This window comes from Haemaphysalis longicornis, unplaced genomic scaffold, assembly GCF_048455015.1.
Source record: "Haemaphysalis longicornis isolate Haplotype H1 unplaced genomic scaffold, Haemaphysalis longicornis Haplotype H1 scaffold_8, whole genome shotgun sequence".
NCBI classification, from domain to species: domain Eukaryota; kingdom Metazoa; phylum Arthropoda; class Arachnida; order Ixodida; family Ixodidae; genus Haemaphysalis; species Haemaphysalis longicornis.
This window is the reverse complement of record NW_027526445.1, coordinates 138,466,580-138,489,614: the sequence shown is the minus strand read 5'-3', so window position 1 is coordinate 138,489,614 and position 23,035 is coordinate 138,466,580. Positions and strand designations below refer to the sequence as shown.

General features: G+C 49.4%; 1 protein-coding gene across 2 annotated transcripts in view; it reads right to left on the bottom strand.

The window, feature by feature from the left end:
* LOC144149940 (beta-1,4-glucuronyltransferase 1-like) overlaps nt 1–23,035 on the bottom strand; it is a 279,455-nt gene that overhangs the window by 230,950 nt on the left and 25,470 nt on the right. For both annotated transcript variants that reach the window (XM_077681684.1, XM_077681685.1), the window contains exons 2-5: nt 19,399–19,604; nt 5,412–5,619; nt 3,959–4,148; nt 500–920 (exon numbers count right to left, since the gene is read on the bottom strand). In XM_077681684.1, the coding sequence (XP_077537810.1) occupies nt 500–920; nt 3,959–4,148; nt 5,412–5,619; nt 19,399–19,458 (879 nt within the window). In that variant the 5' untranslated portion in view covers nt 19,459–19,604. The remainder of the gene's footprint in view (nt 1–499; nt 921–3,958; nt 4,149–5,411; nt 5,620–19,398; nt 19,605–23,035) is intronic.

Here is a 23,035-nt window from a genome sequence, read left to right as displayed (position 1 = left end):
TGAGCTCTCGTGAGCCTCGGAGGTGCTGTCGTGCGCTTGCCTACACTTTTCAATTCCAACACCCCACGACGAACTATCGTCGCCGGAAGTTAAATAGGAACCTCCAAATATTTCAATGAAGGTTATCTGTCGTAACGTTGCTCACGCCACATGATTATTGAACTTTTTTAAAAGTTTGGCTTATCATGTCTCTTCGTCAATCGCCTCAACAAATTCGCAAGCAGCTCGGTGTACGCCACTCAGACAGGTTCTAAAGACTCTTTCTCAAGACCGCGTACGTACTGCAATAAACGGCTCAGTTGATGACAGAAGACCACCGTGTCAACTGGGGACGGGATCGAGAGCTTTATCCGGCAAGCTCCATCCGGCGAGCTCCATCCGGAGACCCACTTGGCGAGCTCCATCCGGGGACCCATCCGGGGACCCCGGGGACCAACAATAAAAAAACAAAGGGTTCGCACGCCGAACGGCTATTACAAAACGACGGGCGCCCCCTCACCTCGAATGCCGGCGCCACGTAGACGGTCTTGTCGTCCCGGTGCGACTCGACAAAGAGGCGGTTCTCCCTGGCGAACGCCACGAACTGCCCGTGCAGCCCGTCGTTGGGCAACAAGTCCACGTCGAGCACGAGCACAAACTCGGTGAGCGCGTTGCGCCTGGCCACGTTGCGCAGCAGGTTCACCGGGTACGAGACGCCCAGGTCGTAGTTGTCGGGACCAGGCACGGAGCGCTGCAGCCGGGACGCCAGGGAGTCGCACGACGACGAGCCGCCCAGAAGGGTCGACGACGTGGCGCCCGTGTTGGCAGGGGCCGAGCCGCCGCTGCTAGCATCGTCCGGAAGTAAGCTCGTGGCCACGTCCAGAGGCTGGTGCGACCCGGGGCTGTTGAGCGGGTAGACTAGATGGAAACTAGCGTTGTACCTGCGGCACGGGAAAGAACGCCCACGTGATTTGCGCGCGATGTGACGTTTGAACTTTGCAGGTACACGTCAACACCGCGGCCGCAAACCGACGCCAGAGACACTTAGCTCACAATGCAGGGGCGGTATTCGCGTGTGTTGTCCGTTTTGTGTCCGTTTCAAAAGTGTCCGTTTTGAGCAAGCCCTGATTGGCTACAAGCGAACACGTAAATGTGACGCCATGCAAGCACGGTGCAGCTATGAGCCGCGGCTTCTCGGAGCAGACGATTTTTCGTCGCCTTGTTGTTGGCTCGTTGGCAGAACAATAAACACATAAAAGATAGTTTAAAATAGGTTTAGTCGTTTACAATGTGTTTACAGGAACAGTTGCGCAAAACGCAACCTAAAGCACGCCTACAACTGGAAGTACGTCAGAATAAAACGGACTCTAAACGGACGTTTTCAGAACGGACAAGCACGAGAAAGCTTCGGCTGTGAGGCTTCCATAGTTGCCATCTAATAAGACCTCCCCATTTACCTTTCCAAATTAGGGCTCACTTTTCCTGAAGGGGGTGCACGAATAGCGCAGCCAAAGACGAAGGACAGGAAGGACGCACACGGGCAGAGCGCTCTGTCCGTGTGCGTCCTTCCTGTCCTTCGTCTTTGGCTGCGCTATTGACCCCTTTAAATATGCTCGACCAACTAACCCAGCATCGAACCTTATAGGGCTCACGCCATCCCACACACAAACGGAAAGTCTTCTGTTACAACACAAGGAAGGCAACGTTCAGCTGCCAAGCAGCGCAGCTCGCAAGCCTGAATCTTGCTGGCCTAAACAAGACGCGTGGCCAGTTTTGAAAACTAATTATCGGGCGGTCCAATCCTCAGATTATGCGTCACCACAGCCAAATGTTCTACGTTTCAGCATAACTCGGAGCGCGCGAGTTTGCTTGAAAATCCAGAAACCGTTTTCCTGCGCGCCAACTCACGCGACACGAGGCAGCACGCTGAAGGCTGAGAACCCCGTTTCGTCCTCGCACAAGAAACAAGAGGCCACATGGCGGTAATGAATGCATAGAGCTCAAAACCCAGTTCCTTCTGATGATGGTGCTGAGCGGCTTCCCCGCTGCAACAGGGTGGCGTTGCGCAGCGACCTCAGTCGTAACGCCACTGTACTATCATTTTGCCATTAAAAAAACCCTTTATGGAATTTTTGTGCTAGTCTCACCTCTTTGTTCGTATGTCTTCCAAGATTCTTCTCTGCTCTTTCCCACCAACACTCTAACCTTATTTCATTAACCTGTACTACTGTCCAATTCACTTTTCCGTTAACATTAAAACAAACGGCTTCCGGAACTCCATAAACTTTGTATTAAGGTTATATATAGTTCATAGAAGTCAATTGAAGTCAATAAACTTTTTATTGCACCAACTCCACCATATGTTATTGCCTTCAAGATACTGAGTTTTAATACACTCCAAATTGCATTTATACAGAGTGAGCCAAAACTTCCATCTCATAAACTGCGGCCAATAGAAAGTCAATAAACATTTTATTGCAAAAACGCAATAAGCATTCTATTCCCTTCGATATATTGAGCTTTAACGGACTCATGTATTGCGTTTCTAAAGGGTCAACCGAACTGCCAATTTGTAGACTGTAGTCATTAGACAGGCAATAAACTTTTTATTAGTAACACACAACAAGCCTTATTGCCTTCAAGACGTTGAGTTACTCTGTATGGCGTTTCTATAGCTGACCCACGGACGTCCGGTAGTTTATCGGTGCATATAAGTGGGGTGCCATTGCGCCGCGTGCCCCGACGCATGATCGGAGATTGCGCGATGGACAGCCTCCACTTTCTCTTGGGAGGACTTGGGAGCGGTGCAGCGTGGGGTGACGGACATCACCGCCGGACATTGCGAGCCCATAGAAAGCTCCGCAGTTAAAACTCGCCAGAAACTCTATTTAAACCTGACTCACAGGCAACAGGATATTACGACAATACACAATAAGAGTTTTGGAGAAAGCTAATTGAGACAAATTTAATAAAAACTCACCAGAAATTCTATTTAAACTTTGCTCATATGGAACATGATGGTATGACTGTTCACAATAAAAATTTTATAGAAATTTAATTTAGATAAATTTAATAAAAACCCGTCAGAAAGTATAATCAAACCTGACTCACAGTCAACAGGATGCTACGACCATACTCAATCAGAAATCTAGAGAAACGTAATAGAGATGAATTTAATAAAGACTCATTAGAAAGTCTATTCAAACTGGGCTCACACGCAAGAGGATGTTACGCCTCTACTCCATAAGAATTTCATAAAAGGCTAGTTGAGATAAATTTAATAAAAACCCGCCAGAAGCTCCGTTCAAACCTGGCTTGCACGCAATAGGCTGTTACAACTACACTCAGTAACAATCGTATAAAAAGCTTATTGAAATTTTTATAAAAACCCTACAAGAAACTCATAAGAAACTCTATTCAAAACAGGTAACGCATATTGACTTGGCTCTATAGACCCTGAATTGAAACTGGGTGGCCAATTTGTAATGGAAAGTCGATAAAAATATTCTATTAAAATGTTTATAAAATTCTGTTGACCAATCTCCATAACAAGTTTATTAAATCTCGGTAAACATTTTTATGAGTGAAGGGCTTCTGCGCTCCGAAGAAAGCGCCGCGTGGAGGTGGAACCTTCATTTGGTGCATTTACTTAATATTATGGCACTTTCGTTTCACCCAATATAGGTGTTTTCATTTCATCCATTTGCTTGGTGCCCAGAAAACTAACTGTCGCATCACTATTGCAAAATTTGCCGCCAATACAAGTTTTTCCGCCTTTTCTTCAGGAACGTGTGTTTTTTGTTGAGTTTTTTTTTTTTCTAATACAACTTTCTTGTTGACAGAGTGCACAAGCTTTAACATCTGTCACACGTGTTTAACCGATCGCGACGACAACAAAACCACAGCTCGGGTCATCCGAAAGGCACACTCCACCACTCCCGCGCGTTGCACGGAAAGAGGGAGACCCTATAAGCAGTACCTGAGAGGCGGCACGCATCTTCTGAGCTGCACGAGCACTTCGACGACGAGTACTAGATGTTGCCTCGGAGCGAACACGGTGACGGCTAGGGGACCCCGCCATCGCTCGCTCAGAGTGACTAGATAGTGCAGGTGGTTGGCCGTGCTCTGCGTCACCAGCGTCACGTCCGGCCGAACGTGGTTCCGAGAGCCTGCGAGACGCCATTGTGAGGGAAATCAATGATGGGAAACTTCCTCGACTCGCCACAGAACATCCGGGCAGGAACGGTCGACACAAAACTTGCAGACTCGTGGTAGCAGACTTACACTGTGAACGTCGTCTTTATCGGGCTAGTTGGAGTCTATAAAAATTGCGACTACACAAATGGGCCTACAACAGCTGGAATTAAAAAACTGGGAAATCCACACCTGCCCCGCCTCCTCCATTTCCGCTGTTTTCTTAGCGCAGTTTTCTCGTTTGCAGTGCACGCGTTTGGTCCGCACGGTTTTAATCCATCCGTTGCGGCTTTGCCCCACCCCTTCAGGTATGACGTCACTTCCCCTTCAATCCAGGCTACAGCGATACCCACTTATTACTAACAGTTGGTCCTACAAATGTCAAACATTGGTAGTGCAGTACATTCGGCTTGCCCCGGTGTAGAGAAGACTCACTTTACTTCAGCAGAAGACCTACAGTTGCTCTTCTGCTTGACTGTAATATATACTTGTCGTCTATCCCTGCCATGGTATCAGTCAGCCGCACGCCTAAGGTGCGTACAACATACACGAATAAAAAAAACTCCAGCTAAAGACGCCTCCCATCCCGGAGCCGCGAAGAAGAGCCAGGGAAGATGTTCTGTCATTAGCCAGCTTATTTATTTTCAGCACGGCGGTCCACTGGCAAACAACAGGCGGACAAAGGCCTGCGAAACGTTTGCTCCAGAGGACCGCCAGTTTTGAAGGAAAATAACCGTGCCGAGGTTACTCAGCACAATTCCTTGGTTTCGGTCCATTTTATTCGCCCCATTCATTCATACACAGACCATCAAGAACTCGTGGAGAAGGAGGTCTCAAAGTAAGATTGTGCAGCGACATCTTCAATCGGTGAACAAATAACCACGAAACAACCGCAGATGATTGCTAATGAGTAAATAACTCTGTAAGCGAGTGACATGCCTTTAGACCGTCGCTATACTCATGAATTACAACGCACACGGAAAACATCTCGATGTCCGCTCGGAAATATCCTTTGTAATCACCGTCACCTAAGGCAATTTGTGCCATACCTCGAAATCGAATTGAAGCGTAAACTCATACGAGAGAAAGTTATAGGCTGTTCACACTTGCCACGCTTTGCCTCTCCTGTCGTCGTGCTGTGTGAGCAAACGTTCGCGACAGCTGTACAGCGAAGGCTAAGAAGAGCATCGGCTGCTGACCACGCGACCGCGCGAGAAGCTGCACGGAGTCGCGCTCACCCAGCAGGCTGTCGGAGCGCGCGAGAAAGTTGACGATGTGGAACTCCCCGCTGGAGTCGAGCACGGCGCTCCGGCGGATGGCGGCCAGCATCTGAGTGCGGTCCTCGAAGGCATCCCGCTGCGCCAGCGACGAGTCCGCGCCGCCGGCCGACGCCGCCTCCCGGCTCTTGCGGGCCTCGAGGCGCGACAGCAGCGTGATGTGGATCACCTGCGGGGCAGAGAAACGACAGCGCGGGGGTTGGAGAGAAAACATAACGGTTAATTGCTGCTCCTAATGGATCTGGAAGGACTTGATGACTATGGGCCGCGGGCATACTCATTGAAAATTTCAATCCTTGATGAGGAGGGGTGGGGATAATACAGCTATTTAAGAAAGGCAAGCACCAACCCACAATTATCGCACACCGGCCATTCAAGGGTACGTACCCGTGATGACGACATCTCCCCTCAGGAGCTCAAAGCCGATTCACCAATTCCGATTCAGCTGAGTACACAGTAGAGGGGATTAGCCAGTGACCATCAAAGCACCGTCAGAAGCTGATGGCCGATCCATATGAAGAACCAATAGCGCAAAATAAACATAAAGGCTATCGCTTATACCCACGTTAAATGTCTTGATATTCTCTCGGATTATCTTCATTTTTGGCGCGTTAGTGCGCCTGCACAATGTCCTATTAACCGCACCTGGGAACGTTAATAAACGGTTGATTTATTCGCTTATTACTATTTATTTTTGATGATTTTTATTGGGGTTTCAATAAGAAGGCGTATAGCCCGGTCTCTGACAGAATATTAAACAATTTATTTATTTATTTATTTATTTATTTATTTATTTATTTGTTTGATTGATTGATTGATTGATTGATTGATTGATTGATTGATTGATTGATTGATTGATTGATTGATTGATTGATTGATTGATTGATTGATTGATTGATTGATTGATTGATTGATAACCGTCATCATCTAAGATGTTTAGAAAGTTATCCCTATTCCAGCGACCTAGAGGTCATCCGAAGTATGGGAACTCTCTTGCGATGTACACGATTACGGACAGCGACGGCGCACTTGACAGCTACCGGAACTCGTGCAGGAATACACCTGACAGTATAATGAAAGCTACATGTACTGCCGTTTCTCGAAGAGAGCTTCGGCCGCGGTTGCTTAGTTAGAGAGAGAGAGAGAGAGAGAGAGAGAGAGAGAGAGAGAGAGAGAGAGAGAGAGAGAGAGAGAGAGAGAGAGAGAGAGAGAGAGAGAGAGAGAGAGAGAGAGAGCTTTAATCAACACGACAGCGGGAGTGGAACCCTAGTCTGGAGATCCACGTGTTGCCCTGTAGCCGTCCTCACCCAGGTAACCAGAAAGGAGAATTTTCCTCTGGTGGCCCGGTAAAATTGAGTGATGTCTTAAGAGGTGAGCAATGGTGTGGAGCCTGCAGTGACCTCTGGGGATCGATGGGCCCGTCCGCGAGCCTGTGGACTCGCGAACTGGCCGACGGGTTGATGGGCGAAGTTGTTGCCCGTTGCACAGGAATGTGCATATGTCCACCGGTGGGCCCAACCTGATCAGTCACACTGCGCGGTTTGGATATTTCTAGGTCGCTTGTGGCATTAGCTTGAATGGTAAAGCTTAATATGACTGAATGACTAGGTTGGATAAAGTGTCCGTTCGTTGCGATCACCACGACATGATTTCGGAGAAGGCGTCTCCTGACGACGATAAGTTCTGATTTCTAAGGTGAACAATGTTAGGCTCACGCCTGGGCATACCGATTGACTATTTCGGCAGCAAGTTGAAGTGTGTCCTGCCACCCTCCGAGAGAATCAGTGTCAGTTTAAAGGTGATTTCATCGGTGAGCAAGGCGTGATAAATTTTCGGTATCTGTTCTAGCTGTCCCGGTAGACACCGGAAAGCGATATTAAAGAGGAGCGGAGAGAGCACCGAGCCTTGAGGTGTACCGCGACTGCCAAAAAAAAAAATAGTGTCAGATTTTATGTCGCCCATTTTTAATACAGTCTGGCGGTCCGCGAGGAAGTCCGTGATGTAGGAATAAATCCGGCGCTGCGGCGTTCAGCCGGCACCATGACATTTGTGTGTGCTGTAGCGATTGTCCTTCCAGATGTCCTAAGGAATGACGGCCCGCGCTACCCCGATCGCTCACCAAGGACTTCAGCGGCGACGCCCAAGGAGGGGCTTAGGCCCATCGCTGTAAAACTTACAATCTGTCTTTCAAGTTTGTTTATTGTTTATTGTTTATTATAACAATCTGTTTATTGTTGTTTCAGTGAGTACAGTACATCACGGAATGGAGTTAGTACAGAAAGGGGTTCCGAATAATGGACTGTAGTGGGACCACCTCGCAGCAAGTGGAACATGCGTGGAGATTCATACATACGCGGTTATAGATAGATAATGAGCAGAGATGGGCATATATATAGTGCACAAAGCAAGGCATCATCTCTACGAAAGTGGCCATAGGCCCCCCACTCCGCGCTCAATACCAACTTCACGCAGGAAATCCTGCGGCCAAGCTGCGGCACAGCTGATTCGCTCGGCCGACAGCGGTGCGTGTAGGAAGCGTCAACTCCGCCGCCTCCCCGTGGCCTCTGGCCCGTGCACAGAAGCCCGCGCGGTTCAAGGCGCACTTCCTCATCGAACCGGCGGGCTTCCTCGTCGTGACTAGGAGCGCCCACACGCGGCTCGTTACGCTATCGCGGCTTGCACGTTCCCCGGGCTGCCGCCACGCGAACGCACCTCTTCACGGAGATATGATGCCCGAGAAGGTCTCGGTGGCGGCGCCCCCGCTCACGAGCTCGTTCGCTACGCCGGCGCACAAAGCAGCCTTCGGGGGCACGCGGCACGGCAGGCATCAAGCAAAGTGCCGGAATCATCGTTCCCTGGCCGCGCGAATCAATTGACGCTTGATTTGGCTTTAATACGACAACCAGCCCGAAGAGGATCGTTAAAGGGGCCATGACGGGAAAATACCACTTTGTTCAGTTAGAAAGAATTAGCCTTTGGTAACTCACTCAGCTCCATTGCAGCGCCGAAAGACGTTCTTTTAACCGAGAAAAAGCGCAAGAAATATTGATTTCGCACTAAATTGACGTAATAAGGGCAGGAGTAACGTAATATGGGCCATGGGCCAGTTCTGAAAACATTATCAGTGTGTTAACAATCACGTTAGCATTCGGGGGATACGATAAAAGGGAACTAGGCGCAACACTACAATCGCGCAATAATGTTTCTCGGCGGTGCACGGCTTTGCTCGGCGGCCTACGATCGCAAAAACAAGGTTCTGTAACGTCATATACGGAAATCGCCCGAAAATGGCGCGATGGTCGCCACTGCTTCATATCTTTTCTTTGACTAATCGATTGATTGTTTGATTGATTGATTGTGGGGTTTAACGTGCCGACACTGCGCCCTAGAGGCGCGGAGCCCTAGTGGAGGGCTTTGGATTAATTTTGACCACCTGGGAATCTTTAACGCGCGCCGAAATCTCGTACACACGGGCATTTTGCTTTTCGCCTCCATCAGAAAAGCGGCAGCTATGGCTGGGAAATCGAACCCACGTCCTTGTGTTCAACAGCACAGCGCCTGAGCCATTAGGTATATCTTTTCTTCGATATCTGGATTACTTGTATGCGGTAAAATCGGTATCATAGTTATCATTGTTATAGGGATAGAATAGACTTTTTAATTAACCAAACTTGTATTTTGTCTTCGTGGCCCTCTTAATTAACTAGATACGCGGGAAGCGAAAGTCCGGCGATCTTTCCGCCTACATTAAAGCGATGTAGATACGGCCGACCCCTTGCGATTGTTTCATCGTCTTCCAACGCCAAGTGGCGTCTCGCCCTCATGAACCCTTGCCGTTTGCCCAATAGACCAAGAGAATGCGGCGTGCCCTTCTCGGGGCCTGCCCATAAGATCACGCTGTGACCCCAATAAGGGTCTTTACGTCGAGCCGACTTCGAAATAATGGGCCATTTTTATTCAATAACCGTATACGTGCCCGGCATTACGAATGAACGCAAGCACCAATCCGGGCGAGTTCTACGCTGTTCGGTGAACGGTGACGCATTTCTACAAATTCTTTAACTTTCTCACCACCAAGCTTCTTCTTTTCTTAATCGCGGTTAAGTAATACACCGTTAGCCAGCCTTAATTTTTACGCGCATAGTAAAGCTCTTTCTCGTGCGACCACGGGGTTAATCGCGCGTGACGCTCGCTCGCTCATTTAATAGTTTCCTCCCGAATACATTGTGGGAATCCAAAGCACGCTCCACGTTGTCGGTTGCACAACGTGCCGTGTAATTTGAATTCAAAGGTTCCGCAAGGCTACTGACCCACAGCACAAGCTTCGTCGATACTACTGTCTAAATACTACCACTACTATCTACTACTGTCTAAATCTATCTATCTACTGTCTACTACTACTACCGATACTACTGTCTAAATGTGTTTCACAGAATACTGTCTGGTCAGATAAAAGCGTGTTTGCAACGGTAAAACGGAGGTCACTGACCAAGTACAAATGTAGCAGTTAGGCGTGCTATGTTGTATTCCTGCAGGAAAGGAGCATGCGCAATACATGTCCAAGTTCCAGGACATAGTCGTGTGTACACAAGCGGGTGTATTAGCACAGATGATAAGCACTACTCAACGTTGTTGAACGTTGTCCATACAAGAAAACAAGCACAAAACGCTAGATTTTACAGTGGTGACAGAAAGCGGCAACGAGCTCATTAGTGTTGCATCATGGCCGCCATGGGTGCAGTCATAGTTGATTTCACCCAATAGGCCAAAGTGCTTCCGCTTACCGACTAGCCAGGGTCACTGTTAATTATTGATAGTGACTCTGTTTAGTCAGTCAGTGGATGCGGTTTGGGAAATTTGGTAAAAACTCCCACCTCCCCTCGCGGGAACCCCTGTGTAGATGCGACGCATAGGCGGAGCGGCGAAGGGACCGCGTTTTATAGCGCGCATAACGTTGAGGGGACTGCGTAAGCCGGTCCCAGTCGATGACGACGATGGCGTACTTGTAAAGCGGCGTGGACTCTAGGTGTTTGAGCCAAGCGTGGATGTTGCTTCGCCGGAGAACGGCACACCGGTTATATGCGCAGCGCGCCCGAAGGAGAGGAAACCTCGCAAGAGAGAGTACTGCACATGCACCGGCCCCAGCGCGTCTGCCGCGGCTATGACGCAACGTGCCGCGGCTATGACGCAACGCAATCCAACACAATCCACTTTAATCTAATCCAATCCAATCCAAATTCAATCCAATCCAAGCCAAGCCAAGCCAAGCCAATCCAATCCAATCGAATCCAATCCAATGCCCCTCGCGAGAGAGTGTTCGCTATCGGAGAGGAGAGGGGGTGAGCGGCGGAGAGCGCAGCTGGCGCGGCGAGGAGAATGGGGGAGGGGTGGACAACGCCGACGACAACGACGACGACGCCGGAGGGACAAGACGAGTGAATCAGATGCTCTGCATCTAAAATGGAGACATACTTGTTACTTGCAGATGCGGAACGGCACCATCGAGGATTGCTCTAGTGGATGGGAGCAGCCTGTCTTGTTTTTTACCCAACCGTCCATACCGCTTCCGCTCACTAGCTATCCACAGTCACTACCAATAATTACCAGTGACTGTGGCCAGTCGGTAAGCGGAAACGCTTTGGCCGATTGAGTGAAAGCAACTATGACTGACTGCTCCCATGGCCGCCATGATGCAACATTTAGGCCGTTGCCCGGAATTCTTGTAGTCCCACTAAAATATTTTAGAACATCCATCAGCGTACCGGATTGCCAATGGCACACTCGAGATTACGAACATTCTCAGTAATCATCATTTGCATAGTGACAAAATATTTGGTTATGTCGCGATATTGATATTAATGAAAGTGGCAAGCAATAGCTACATTGCGTTTTTTTTTTTCGAGACTCAAAAACTCTCTCAAACGTCTGGTACCAGTTATTATGGTACCTAGAATTCCACTTCCTTTTTTTTAAGGGGAAGAACGCATACTTAAAATAGCCAACGTTAAATCGATATTCAATTAGCCTTTCGTAACGCCAAAATAGGCACTGCCTGAAGGCAGACTCTTCTCCTCAAAGTTCGTGCACATTGCCAGGGAGACGGTGTTTCACGCTTTCATTTCGAGTTTTTTTTTTTTTTAAATCCGATGGCTTGCTTTCTGCGCTTTCTTTTCTGGAAGTCTTTAAACCTCGATGGAACAAAGTTGAAAGAAAAACATCAAATGAGGTCCTTTTAAAGATTTCCCAAGGAATGCAGAATATTCACTGAGTTGCGAAATCATTACGCCTCTGCCGAATAATTAACTGGCCTTGCTTTTTGCTTAAGCGATTCGTTGTAGCATGTCTAGCAGCAGTTTGTTTGTCCAACCGCTCCATTCTCTGCGTTGCTCTGAGAGTATCCAGAGAACGTTGCTTCTCGCTACAAGCAAACTTGCTTGCAATCCGCGACTGCAGGTATTCCTAACGTAGTAAGCATACCTAATTGTCACATACCTATATTGTTACGGGACAAATATGTGCGCGTGATGTGTGCGTGTGTGTGTGAGCGTGTGTGTTGTGTGTGCGTGTGCGTGTGTGTGTGCGCGTGTGTGTGTGCGTGCGTCTGTGTGCCCTCATAGACAGGCGCAGACGTACGTCTTCGTTTGGTTACAAGTAGGTGTTACAGCGGAAAAATTAATACGGCGAGCTGCACGGCGTGGGAAAGAGAAATTTGTTCATCCTCGCTACAGCTCAGCTGTGGTTCATCAACTGAGCGACATAACGCTAGTTTGGCTGTTTCTGGCAGGCGCATCTCAATTACGGATGATGAAACAGGGCATATAGGATTCCCGAGGCAACATATGATACGACACGACGCAAGCCTGGGAAGGACGTCCACGAATCCGCAGAATTCCCTCCCAACGCGTCCCTGGAGCGGAACTAATGTAGCCAGCTAACGCAAGCCTAAATCAATCACCAGTGGCTTGCGCAGGACAGGCGCTCATGCGCTCCCGAGGTGCGTAATCCTCGTGTATATTACCACGAGCTGCGCCTGACGGCCACGGATTAACGCAGAGACGCCAGTCACGTCCTATTTGATCCAGGTGCACCCCGCACGCTCAGGCTCCCAACCCCTTCGTGATGAAGCACTCGGAAGTGGTCGGTGGGCAAGGATGCAGCGGTCCTAACACGAGCAGCATACATACCGGGGCAAAACTAAGCTATCAAAAGCTGCTCGCTGGCGTGCGTAGCTCATCGGGGCTAATATGTTCCGTTGGTGCGCAAGCAGGCAGCTTCCAAAATCTCTCTCTCTCTCTCTCTCTCTCTCTCTCTCTCTCTCTCTCTCTCTCTCTCTCTCTCTCTCTCTCTCTCTCTCTCTCTCTCTCTCTCTCTCTCTCTCTCTCTCTCTCTCTCTCTCTCTCTCTCTCTCTCTCTCTATTCTTCGCCACGATAGCCATGCATGTAATCTGATGCGGAGGGCGCAGTCGACAAATTCTGCAATGCGAGTGTACGTTACAGCGATTACTGAGCATACGGTCATTTAATTTCTCAGTTGGGCAGCGCATATAACAGCGCAGAAGCAGCTGAGATAGCATTGCAGCGGCGAGTATGTCGTACCGCGAGAAAGCGCTTTGCGGCAAAGCCAACTTTAAAGCAGAGCCAGATTCCAAGGCGGCCGTCCTTCTTCCCCCCTTGCATTCGAATCCTGCGGAGGTTCTGCCTGCCTGATCACGTGACACGCAAACCTCGCAGCGCAGCCGTGGCCCCCAGCCGGCGCGGAGCGAGGTGTCACGTGACGCGGCGTTGAGCGCTCGCTCACCCAGCCGACGCATGGCGGTTATAAACGACGTTGGGAGTAGCATGCGCTTACATTCTCGCCTGGTGAAATGGTTCTGCTGAGGTACACGCCACAGCAACATCACGTCAGAGCCACGTCAGGCGATCGCAAAATTATCACCGTATAGCTGCGGCGCAAGTTCGCTATGGCGTGATTGTCGCGTAATTTTCTTATTTACTTAAGCATTTATACTTTACATTCCCCGACGGAGATTTTACCAGGGATGTAAAGTAAACGAGCTAAAGACACAAAACATTGTGGCATCATTATGTATATTTTATAATAAGCGACATTGGTGAAATACAAGAACAATAGTAGCGAGAAAAAAAAAACATTTTCCCAGAATGAGTAAATGATTAGAATAACCTGTTTAACTTTATCACACACGTTTTCAACACACGTTATTCAAATCACTTACTGGTTCTTGAAAAAAATAAAGGGGGAAATTTTAGTTTATGTGAAAATGGGTGGCTTTTTTTATCACATATGAAAATGTTCATTCTCAAAGTACGCGAACGCCAGAAGGCATACCCAGAGAAAAAAAATAATGTGAGGAGGATTTGCGTTATGAATTTCATTAATCAATTATTACGAAACTCTTAATCCAGGCAAGGGTCGTATTTTGCTTAGAGAACATAAATTTGCTGTTGGTAAAAGGTTTGTTAGGCACAGGCTACGCCTGTCAACCACCGTACACGGTAGCGTACATGTAGAATGCTGTTTTTTCGAAATATTCCTGCAATAACTGCAGGAAAACCTGTGGCTATGGTTGGCCGCGCCAAATGACGAAATAAAAAATGACCTGTTTGACAAACGCTTTCTCTCTATAGGAAGCAGTGCGAGAACTATCTTAATCAACACTACAGAACGAAACTCGCTCATTTGGCCGGCTCAGCCAGTGGAGTAGCCAGAAATATTTTACAGGGGGTCTTATACGCCGCCAGTAAAAACAACAAAACAAACAAACGGAAAGATCCTGCGCCCCAACAAAATTTTGGTCAATTTTTGGCTTTAATAAACAGACACTCATGTTATTTTTGTTTCAGATGCGAAGCAGCTTATGGTCGAGCCTGTTCCCTCCACCGTTGTGTGGGCGCCGTTGTGCGTCCACACCCCCACTGCGTATGCCTGGCCAGGCACCGCTGATGATGATTGTGGCAGGACGCCACTAGGGATTGGCCAACCAAAGAATCCATCACGAGATAGCTTCGCGTTCAACCACCGTCGTCATACCCTGAGTAATATGGGAGGCATTCCTCCTCTCCTCTCCGACTCTCCTCTCCGGCATTCCTCTCCTCCTCTTCGAAGCTCCTCTCCTCTCCGGGATCGCGCAACGAATGGAAACACCTGCGGCTCCGCGCGCGATAATGCGAAGCAGCTTAGGGTTAGAGACGCGACGGTAGCCGCTGCATACTCCGCTGGGGGCGCCACTGTAGCTCCGCGGTATAAATGACTGACGCGCGCGCGCGCTCCGCTACCCTCATTCTCCTCCCGCAATGCCGCGACTGAACTGAAAACTAATGGGAACTTGAGTTGACCCCATGGCTGCTTCGCATACTACTCAGGGTTCCCCTACGGGAAGAAGGTGAATTTTTTTACCTTATAGTATATTGATTCTGTGTGTAAATAGCAAGGCGAAAAATTTCCAAAGGAAGCGGGACGGAGGGATTCGGTGCTTAGAAAATTTCGGGTGGTATTCTGACGCCGAACCCCCCCCCCCCCCCCGACTGTGCCCCCATGGGCTCAGGAGATACCTTTTGTGGACTCCACTTCGCTTTTGCAGCGGTTTTTGTTTAAAGCGGCAGTCGAATTCTTTTACCGCTGCAACTAAAAGTAAGCCGGCTGTACCGGCGCTAATGTTCGTGTGGCGTCACAGAAGCACACAAATAATTGCGAAACTTTGAAAGCTGGAAAGAAGCCGCAAGCCTCTTTTGAGCTGCTTCTAACTTATGCGCTCAAAAAGCAGCCATATTTGCCTCGAATATTTTGTGGCCACTTAATCCAAGCGCTGGACTAGCTTACTTATTGGGCCCTAAAAGCGTTTCAAATGTTAAAAAAAGTGAAAAAAAAGGACGTGTTCCCGCAGTCCCCTCAGTTGTTTCGGCTAATCCACGTATATCCTCATTAAACACTTCCGCCGTCAGAGGATCATGATGAAAGGACGCCAAAGGAAAACTTCTCAGTCGAACCCGCGCAAGGCCAAGAGCAACGTATGATTAAGCAAATGCACGACATGCGAAAGTGAGAGCGAACATTCCCCGAACTTTTCTTCACCCTTGCGTCCTCCCCCTCGCGTGTCGAGTGGAGGGCGAGGGAGGAGGAGGAGGAAGAGGAGGGAGAAGAGCGACAATCCATCACACGAGAACTGCGCGCCCATGTAGCTTTTAGTAGGAAGCTAGAACCCAGCAATTCCCGCGCCCACGCGGGGCAACAACGGCGGCGACCGGGCAAAAGCAGCGAAATGAGCGCAATCGAAACAAAAGTACGACGGACAGGAGAGGGTTGGGGAGGAAGAGGGGGAGGGGGAAAGTGGCGGCTCCGAGCGATGAAGGCGGCAGAGCAGGGAAGCGGTGCTCGGCGTTAATTAAGGACCACGATGCCTCGCCGAAGCGGCCAGGAAAAGTAGTGCGGCTAATGCGCCACCTTGGAGACCCGAACAGGCCTTTAAGCGCAGCGTCACCAAATAAAGGCCGATCACGGGCAATACAAAGCCTCCGCGACTAGCAATCGAACGTGCGAGAAGGTTAAGCCCCTTAGCGACAATTCGGCTAGGAGGCCGAAAGATGGTTAATCAACCCCTGCCTTTCACCTAGACGGTGAGCGACGCGTCGAGTTGTCAGGGGCAAATTGCGAGACTCGTGGCAGCAGCAACAGCAGCAGCAGCAGCAGAAATGAATGATCAAGCAAACGCTGAGTCTTGACGCTCAGTATCGTGGGCGGCGGTCGCTGGTGCGGCGGGCAACGGAGGAGAATGCCGTCGGTGGAACGACGTCCGAGCACGCCAGGGCAGTGGCGGCACGTCGCGAGGCCTGAGCGCGTGTTCACCGGACAGAGTACGGGTGCCAATTGAGAGTGATTCTGTTCGAGTAATTAGGTTAGCCAAGGGGCCTCGTTAATTCTTCGCGCGCAGAGATGCTGCTCTTCTGTATTTCCGGGCGGACTCAATTTGCGGAGCTTAACTGGATTGTGGAATACATTATTGATAACGCCTGTCTCGGACAGAGGAGGGAATGGCTGAAATGATAATGTGCTTATTTGGGTTGCCGTACCAGCCTCAGCATCAAAACCGACCGCTGCGAACGCGAAGGTATTCATTCGCCGTCACGTGCGAAGAAAAGGGGTGCCTCAATAGAGCTTGAAGAAAAACTGGGTTACGTACTATGTGCTAGAATTGTAATTCGTGTTTGGAACCTCGCGCGGTGAATATACGAGGTTCGGATGATTTCCGCAACGACGAAGAGGACGAGGGGCTCGCAGCGCGTGCAAAGGGTTGTGTGTGTGTGTTTTTTTTTTTTTTTTTTGAACTTGGTGGAACATCACGATCGCTGACATGGGTGCCCGGTTCTGCCTCTCCCTAATCGGGCGCCGCTAGTTGCCGAAGCGCGGATTGGGACACCGGCCCACTCCTCCATGAGAGGCAACGAGCACGCCCATCTCACGGCCCGAGATCTCGACCACCTGGCTACGGTGGAGACGCCGGAACCCACGCCGCTCCCAACCTTCCACGAAATTACACAGCACTGCAGGCCCAGTAGAAAACTCCCGGCAACGCACCCAGAGCTCACTAAGAACCAAGAAAGCGCACTCGTATTAAGACAGACAAACACGTTTCCTCAGCCAGTCAGAATGCATTTGTTATTCCCCACACAATTCGACGCACAATGTAAATTTTGTATTCAACTAGGCACTCTACGGCACATAATATGGGAGTGCAACAAAAATCCACACCTGCCAGCCCCTTTTCCTTCCCTTACACCCGAGGAGTGGGAGATACAGCTGTCCAGCTCCCTCCCTCAAGATTAACTTCTAATTTTTGAGAATCGAACCACCACCGCGCGCATTAGCCATATGCGATCTGACATTTTTCTCAGCAATTCCCAAAGGAAAACCTCAAGGATCGGTTATTTCACCCTTCTTCTTTAATCTTGCCACGAAGGGCCTCCCACCCCTGCAGCTCCAAGATATTCCACCCCTCCGACATGCTTTCCACGCGGGTGACCTCACGCTATGGACACCCACTGGATCAATCGGAGGTCAGGAAGAAGCACTTCAAATGGCAATCGACACCGCCCAACGATATCTCCAATCCAGAGGGCTGGAGTGCGCCCCGAAAAGTCCGGTTGACTTGCGCTCCGCAACAGAACGACCCGCAAGACCGCGCACGGAATACCAAAACCCGAACTACATATAAATAATCGTCGCCCTGTCCCGATTGTCCCCCAACTTTGGATATTGGGCCTCATAATACCTAAAGACGGATCTGGCTTAGAAGCCCTGCCACACTTACAGCGCACACTCAACCAACTCATGGACATTATCCGCCGCGTCTCCAATCGTCACTTCGGGCTTCGCGAACACGACACTCTACGCATGGTCCAAGCCATTCTCATCAGCAGGATAGCGTATGGCACGCTATACTTGGCCCTTAGACCACAAGAAATACGGAAACTCGACGCCACCATACGCCAGGCCTACAAGACCGCTATGGGGCTCGCAATCAACACGGCAACCAAGAAACTTTTGCAGCTAGGGGTCCACAACAAGAGGCCCACCACGCATCTCAGATACGCCGACTCCAGCTCAGGCCCCCGGGAAGAGCAACACTTCTCACAAATTCCCGCAAATATCTCACCTCTAGCGACTGCATTCCTTAGGCAGAAAAGCGATCGCAAATGTGTGTTCGTGCTGCTGACCGCCGTGCTAGCTCAATCAGCGCAAACACTGCTTACCACACCTTTGTTTTACGCTTTACAATAAAAGTTTCGGTTTATTTTAATTCCTTAGTACCTATATTAAGTTTACTTACTGTTCTCCCGCCTTTAAGTGGCGTTAAATTTTGCTACTCGCCTCGCGTTCCAGTCAGCTAAGCGTCGCATATGCGCTTATGTGGAGCTACTTGGACTTCATAGACTTTTTTAAGCTTGATTCAGTCTACAAACTAACAAACTAACGACACATTCTTCAAGGTACAAATCATGCCGGGGCTTACTTTCAATTGAGCGAATGAATGTCGACGACCCACTGGCGACCGGCCGACTAAACGATGGGCCGGCTGATTCTGTCGGATGGCTGGCGAGCCGTGCAGTATAGCGCAGTCAAGCCAAGCCATCTCGAGTGAGCGTCATACGAAACGTCATAGGAAATCGGCAAGGAGGATGCAGAGAGGAGGACAGCACTGTCGAATTGGTTTTTCTACTGAATAAAGTCGCGTAAACGCACCGAGAGTGGTCGGATCATGGCCTAGAGACTCTAGATTACAGTTAATTGCGCAAGTAATCCCAGCATGTTTACAAATGACTTCAGTGTCCCTTTAACTTGCACGGAAACAAATCGCGCTATTTGTGTTTTTAGGTTCATATTTTCGTTCACCTAGTTTTGCTCAGGCCTGTGTTACAGAGAAATGACACCAAAACATCGTAGTCCGTGCCACCACGACCGTTGAGTGCCACGGACGGAGGACGTCACTAAGTGTCAGTGGTGCGTCAGCACGCAGTCCCAAAGTTTTCTTCGTGGTTAGCCGTGGATCATTAAAGGCACCCATCCTCCTCCTCCTCATATTTTCGTGATCGCGTTGCATTTGTCCATGACTTCCCATCCCGATTTCCCTCAACGTAATATCCCTCACACATCCCTCCCCAAGAATAAGACAGGTAACTCGAAGCCCCGGGCAGCAACGCCCCGCTGCCCGACGATGTACAGACACACCGACGCAGCACCACCTGGCCACGTCCAACTGCCGCGTCAATGGCCACGGGGGCGAGGCGGCATCAGCGCTCACATTATTGTCCTCGTTTCCCCGCGTCGCTAATCGAGGCCCATCAGCGAGAGCCCAAAACGCGCACACGTAATGGCGGCCAAATGGGGGAAACGCGTAAGTGCTCTCGGGGACCGACGTCGAGCTTAGGAGCGCACCTGGAGGACCGCGATGACCAGGACGAGAAGCACGATGAGGCTCCTCCAAACGGCAGGCATGGCGGCAGCTGCGACCGGCCGCTCATGCTACAGGCGACGACGCCGCCGCCCCCGTCCAAGTCGCCGCGCGGCTACTCCGTCGTGCACGCAGCGACGACATCGGCGGGGGAAGAAGCGGTGGCGACGGCGGCGGTGCGCCTCACCCCCTGGGAAAAGGAGGAGAGAAAAGACGACATTTGTGGGACACCGACGAGAGTTGTAGACGACATTTGTGGGACATCGACGAGAGTTGTAGAACAGCGTCTGCGATTACTTCATCTCCGTTAAGTGTGCAGCCCGCGATATGAGTCCTCTCAGAGAAGCCAATTTGGGGGAAATATTAATGCGTAGCATTCTTTGCCGAGTACACTCCCACAGCCGGGACCGTGTAACGCCCTGCATTTCCACAATAATGCAGATTTGGCGGAAGTAACAGCTGTAATCATTAGCATAGCGTAAATGGACACAATTGGACAGAATTTTGGGAAATCCGAATAAGAGAAATACAAAAAATAAAATTTCCCAGAAAAAAAGATCTGACAAAAGCAAAAATACACATCTTGTACATGTCCCCCAAAAAATCGAAGAATAAACAGAAAAAGACCGCAAAAAGAACGTTCAAAATAAGAAATAAAAAAATTACCGTCAATGAGCCAACTGCACTACCCCTTGCTTCTTCCGAAAAAAAATCGATAATTAGCGAAGTAAAGGCACTTCGTCGCTGTAATTGTGTACATTTATACATCCTTGTCGAAAAGAAACAAAAGAAAACTGAAAAAGAGGAAATAATCCAACGTCCCTCGCTACTCAAAGCATATTTGGCGGTAGCCAACTCACACACAAAACAAGCGGCATAAGAATGCTACGTCTTAGTAGGTTTCTTTTTTTTTTGTAAAAACTTCTGCGGTGTTTTTTTTTTCTTTTTTTCTTGCTTAAGCATTTGTTGGCAAGTACCCCATCCAAGAAACGTAACGCTTTTAGCGTGAAGCATTGTACAGCCGGTAAAAGGCTTGTCTATAACACAGCTTTCGTACTTTCAGCCCTATCCTGCCCCACCGGAGCGGGATTTGAATGCAACTACTGCGGAATTCTGAAGACTTGGCCCTTCGCTTTTGCCTCCGACATGTTTGGAACGAGTATGTTTCGGCGGTTTTCGGATGTAGCTGGTTTAAGTTGAAATTGCTGTTATAGACAAGCGTTTTACCGACTGTACATGCAAAACAAATGCTAATCGGTCAAATTAACACATGTAACCGTTATAACAGTGCAAATGTAGGCGACTGGCACCTTCACAAGAATCGATATGCACAAATTTGAAAACGAGAAAAATTAGAGCAAGAACGCGTCACACTATGGGCTTTCAATGCATTTGTGCCTATTGGTGAAGCCGACCATCAGGGGACGTGGCGTTTACCGCGTCATAAGTACGCACGGGCCTTCGTACTTCGATATATGGCTGCTTACACTGCCCGTGCTGAAACGTCATACAAAAGATGCATTTGGAGGCAACAGTGAGGCCAACTTCAACGAGGTTCTTTTTTTTATATATATGGAAGAGCCGCTGCAAAGATTGCCTCCGCATTTGTAAACAATTCTCAGAACTTCTTTACGCTCTTTTCAATGTGCAGCGTTCATCAGACACACCAAAAAAGTTTCACGAAATGTTGCTCTCAAACCTATAGACTTTCGAACTTTATCCCGACAAAAAAAATACGTCCATCTTCCCGCGAGGGAACCCTGATGTGATGCGACGCATCAGGGGGGAGCTTTTGGACTGACGCTGGTATTGGATTGCGTCAGTCCACTCGCTGAAGGGGCTGTCACTTCAATCACGTCTTCATCGGAAGATCTGGCACGGAGGTATCGTCAAGCAAAGTCAAGTCAAGTGCGAGAGCGAGCGCTGGACTGATCCGGCGCCGTGCGCTCCCCCGCTTATATTCCCGCTTTGAAAGGAGAGGAGCCGGGGGGGGGGGGGGGGGGGGGGAGAGAGTCGCGCGCATGCGCACACATGCGCGCACCCAGAGCAGCGAAGCGCACACGCGCAGCTGTTGTTATGATAATGAGACGGAGTGAGAGTGTTGCGCACAGCTGTCGGAGAGAAGAACGGAGGAGAGTTGCGCATGTGCCGTGAGCGTGCGGACAACGCCGCGACAACGACAACAATGGAGGGACATACCCGAGAGAAAGAGATGCGTCGCATCTAAAACGTTGCAGTTGGTCATGTGAGACCGCAAGAGTAGAGAGGAGGAAAAAAGGACAAGCGCAATGGGAGTAAGCGGAAGGAGGACAAAACAGCGAATCGTTAACCCTAACCAATGCAACAACGTTTTCACTTAATTACTTACTTAATTCAAACGCCCATTTGACATAATTGTGTTTAAATAAAAGTTCTGCCGGTTCTCTTGTTCTTTCAATTCGTCGAGGATTTAGTGGTTCGGCCATTACATGACAGTATACACTGCAAGCAACAAATTAAAGCAGGTTCAGTTTGTGTAAGCCGTGGCTAAGCAGAGAAGACGTCGCTAAAAACCATTAAAGGGGCCATGCAACACTGTTTACAACGTGCGTGTCCTTTAAGCTCAATAAATGCAGGGCTTGTTGGCAATGCTTGACCAAGTTGTGCGCAAACCATGGAAAGAAAAGTTCGGCTCCCCGTTTGGGCGGTTCTGCTTTCGATCCTTTATGTGAAATTTTATTTAATGCAATTACTATTTATATAAACCGAGCTGCCGGCTTCCACGGTGCCTATCTTTCCGGAAAGACTTTCGCGTGATTGAGGCGGTTAACATCGACGTAGAAAATTTGGGTAGGTGTACTTAAGACTGTAAGAAGTGCGAAAACCTTGTAGAGCGGCAGTGGGAAATGTGTTCGAGTAATGCTTCGACATTTATTAATCTATTTTCTACCGGTATTGTGGGCACCGCCATGACAGCTGCCATCGGAGGCTGGCGACCCTTTTCCCAACTCCCACTGCCCGAATGCTTTTGCATTCAAAGCACGAAAACAGACTTGAGGGCCCTCCGGTAGTTCTGCGCACCGCAATGATGGAGCTTCGTCTTCGTGTGTGTGTGTAGACACCACCGGGGATGTCTTTCTTATTTTGGTCTTTTTTTATATATTTTGGGGAGCACGAGTACTGTGAATGCCACCCCAAGGAAGGGAGGCGGACTTCTGCTCCTGCTTCCCCGGTTCTTCTTCTCGCGTCGTGGTTGCTTGCGTGGGTGTACACCATGTTTCGCACGGCCGACAACTTCGATGGTGAGCGTTCAGGAAAAACACCGGGACATTCGTTTCCCTCGTGGAGCAGAATGCTTCGCGCCGCGCTCGTGATTAACGTCCGGGATAGGCGCATCACGCAGCCGATGCACGTTACGCAGCTTCAAAGAACCCTGCAAACAGTCTTTTCGACTTATAAGTGCAGAGCACTTTAGGGGCTCGCCTTGTCGTCGCAGCTCGCTTGCTGGAGCCAAGTAGAGAGCTCCACGGCGTTCCCTCGTAGCGGCTGTCGTCGCGGCGTAACCCAGAGGCTTTGAAAGCCAAGCGGTTTAAATAGTCATAAGTGAGTGAGTGAAACACTTATTAAACGAGAGGCCATGGG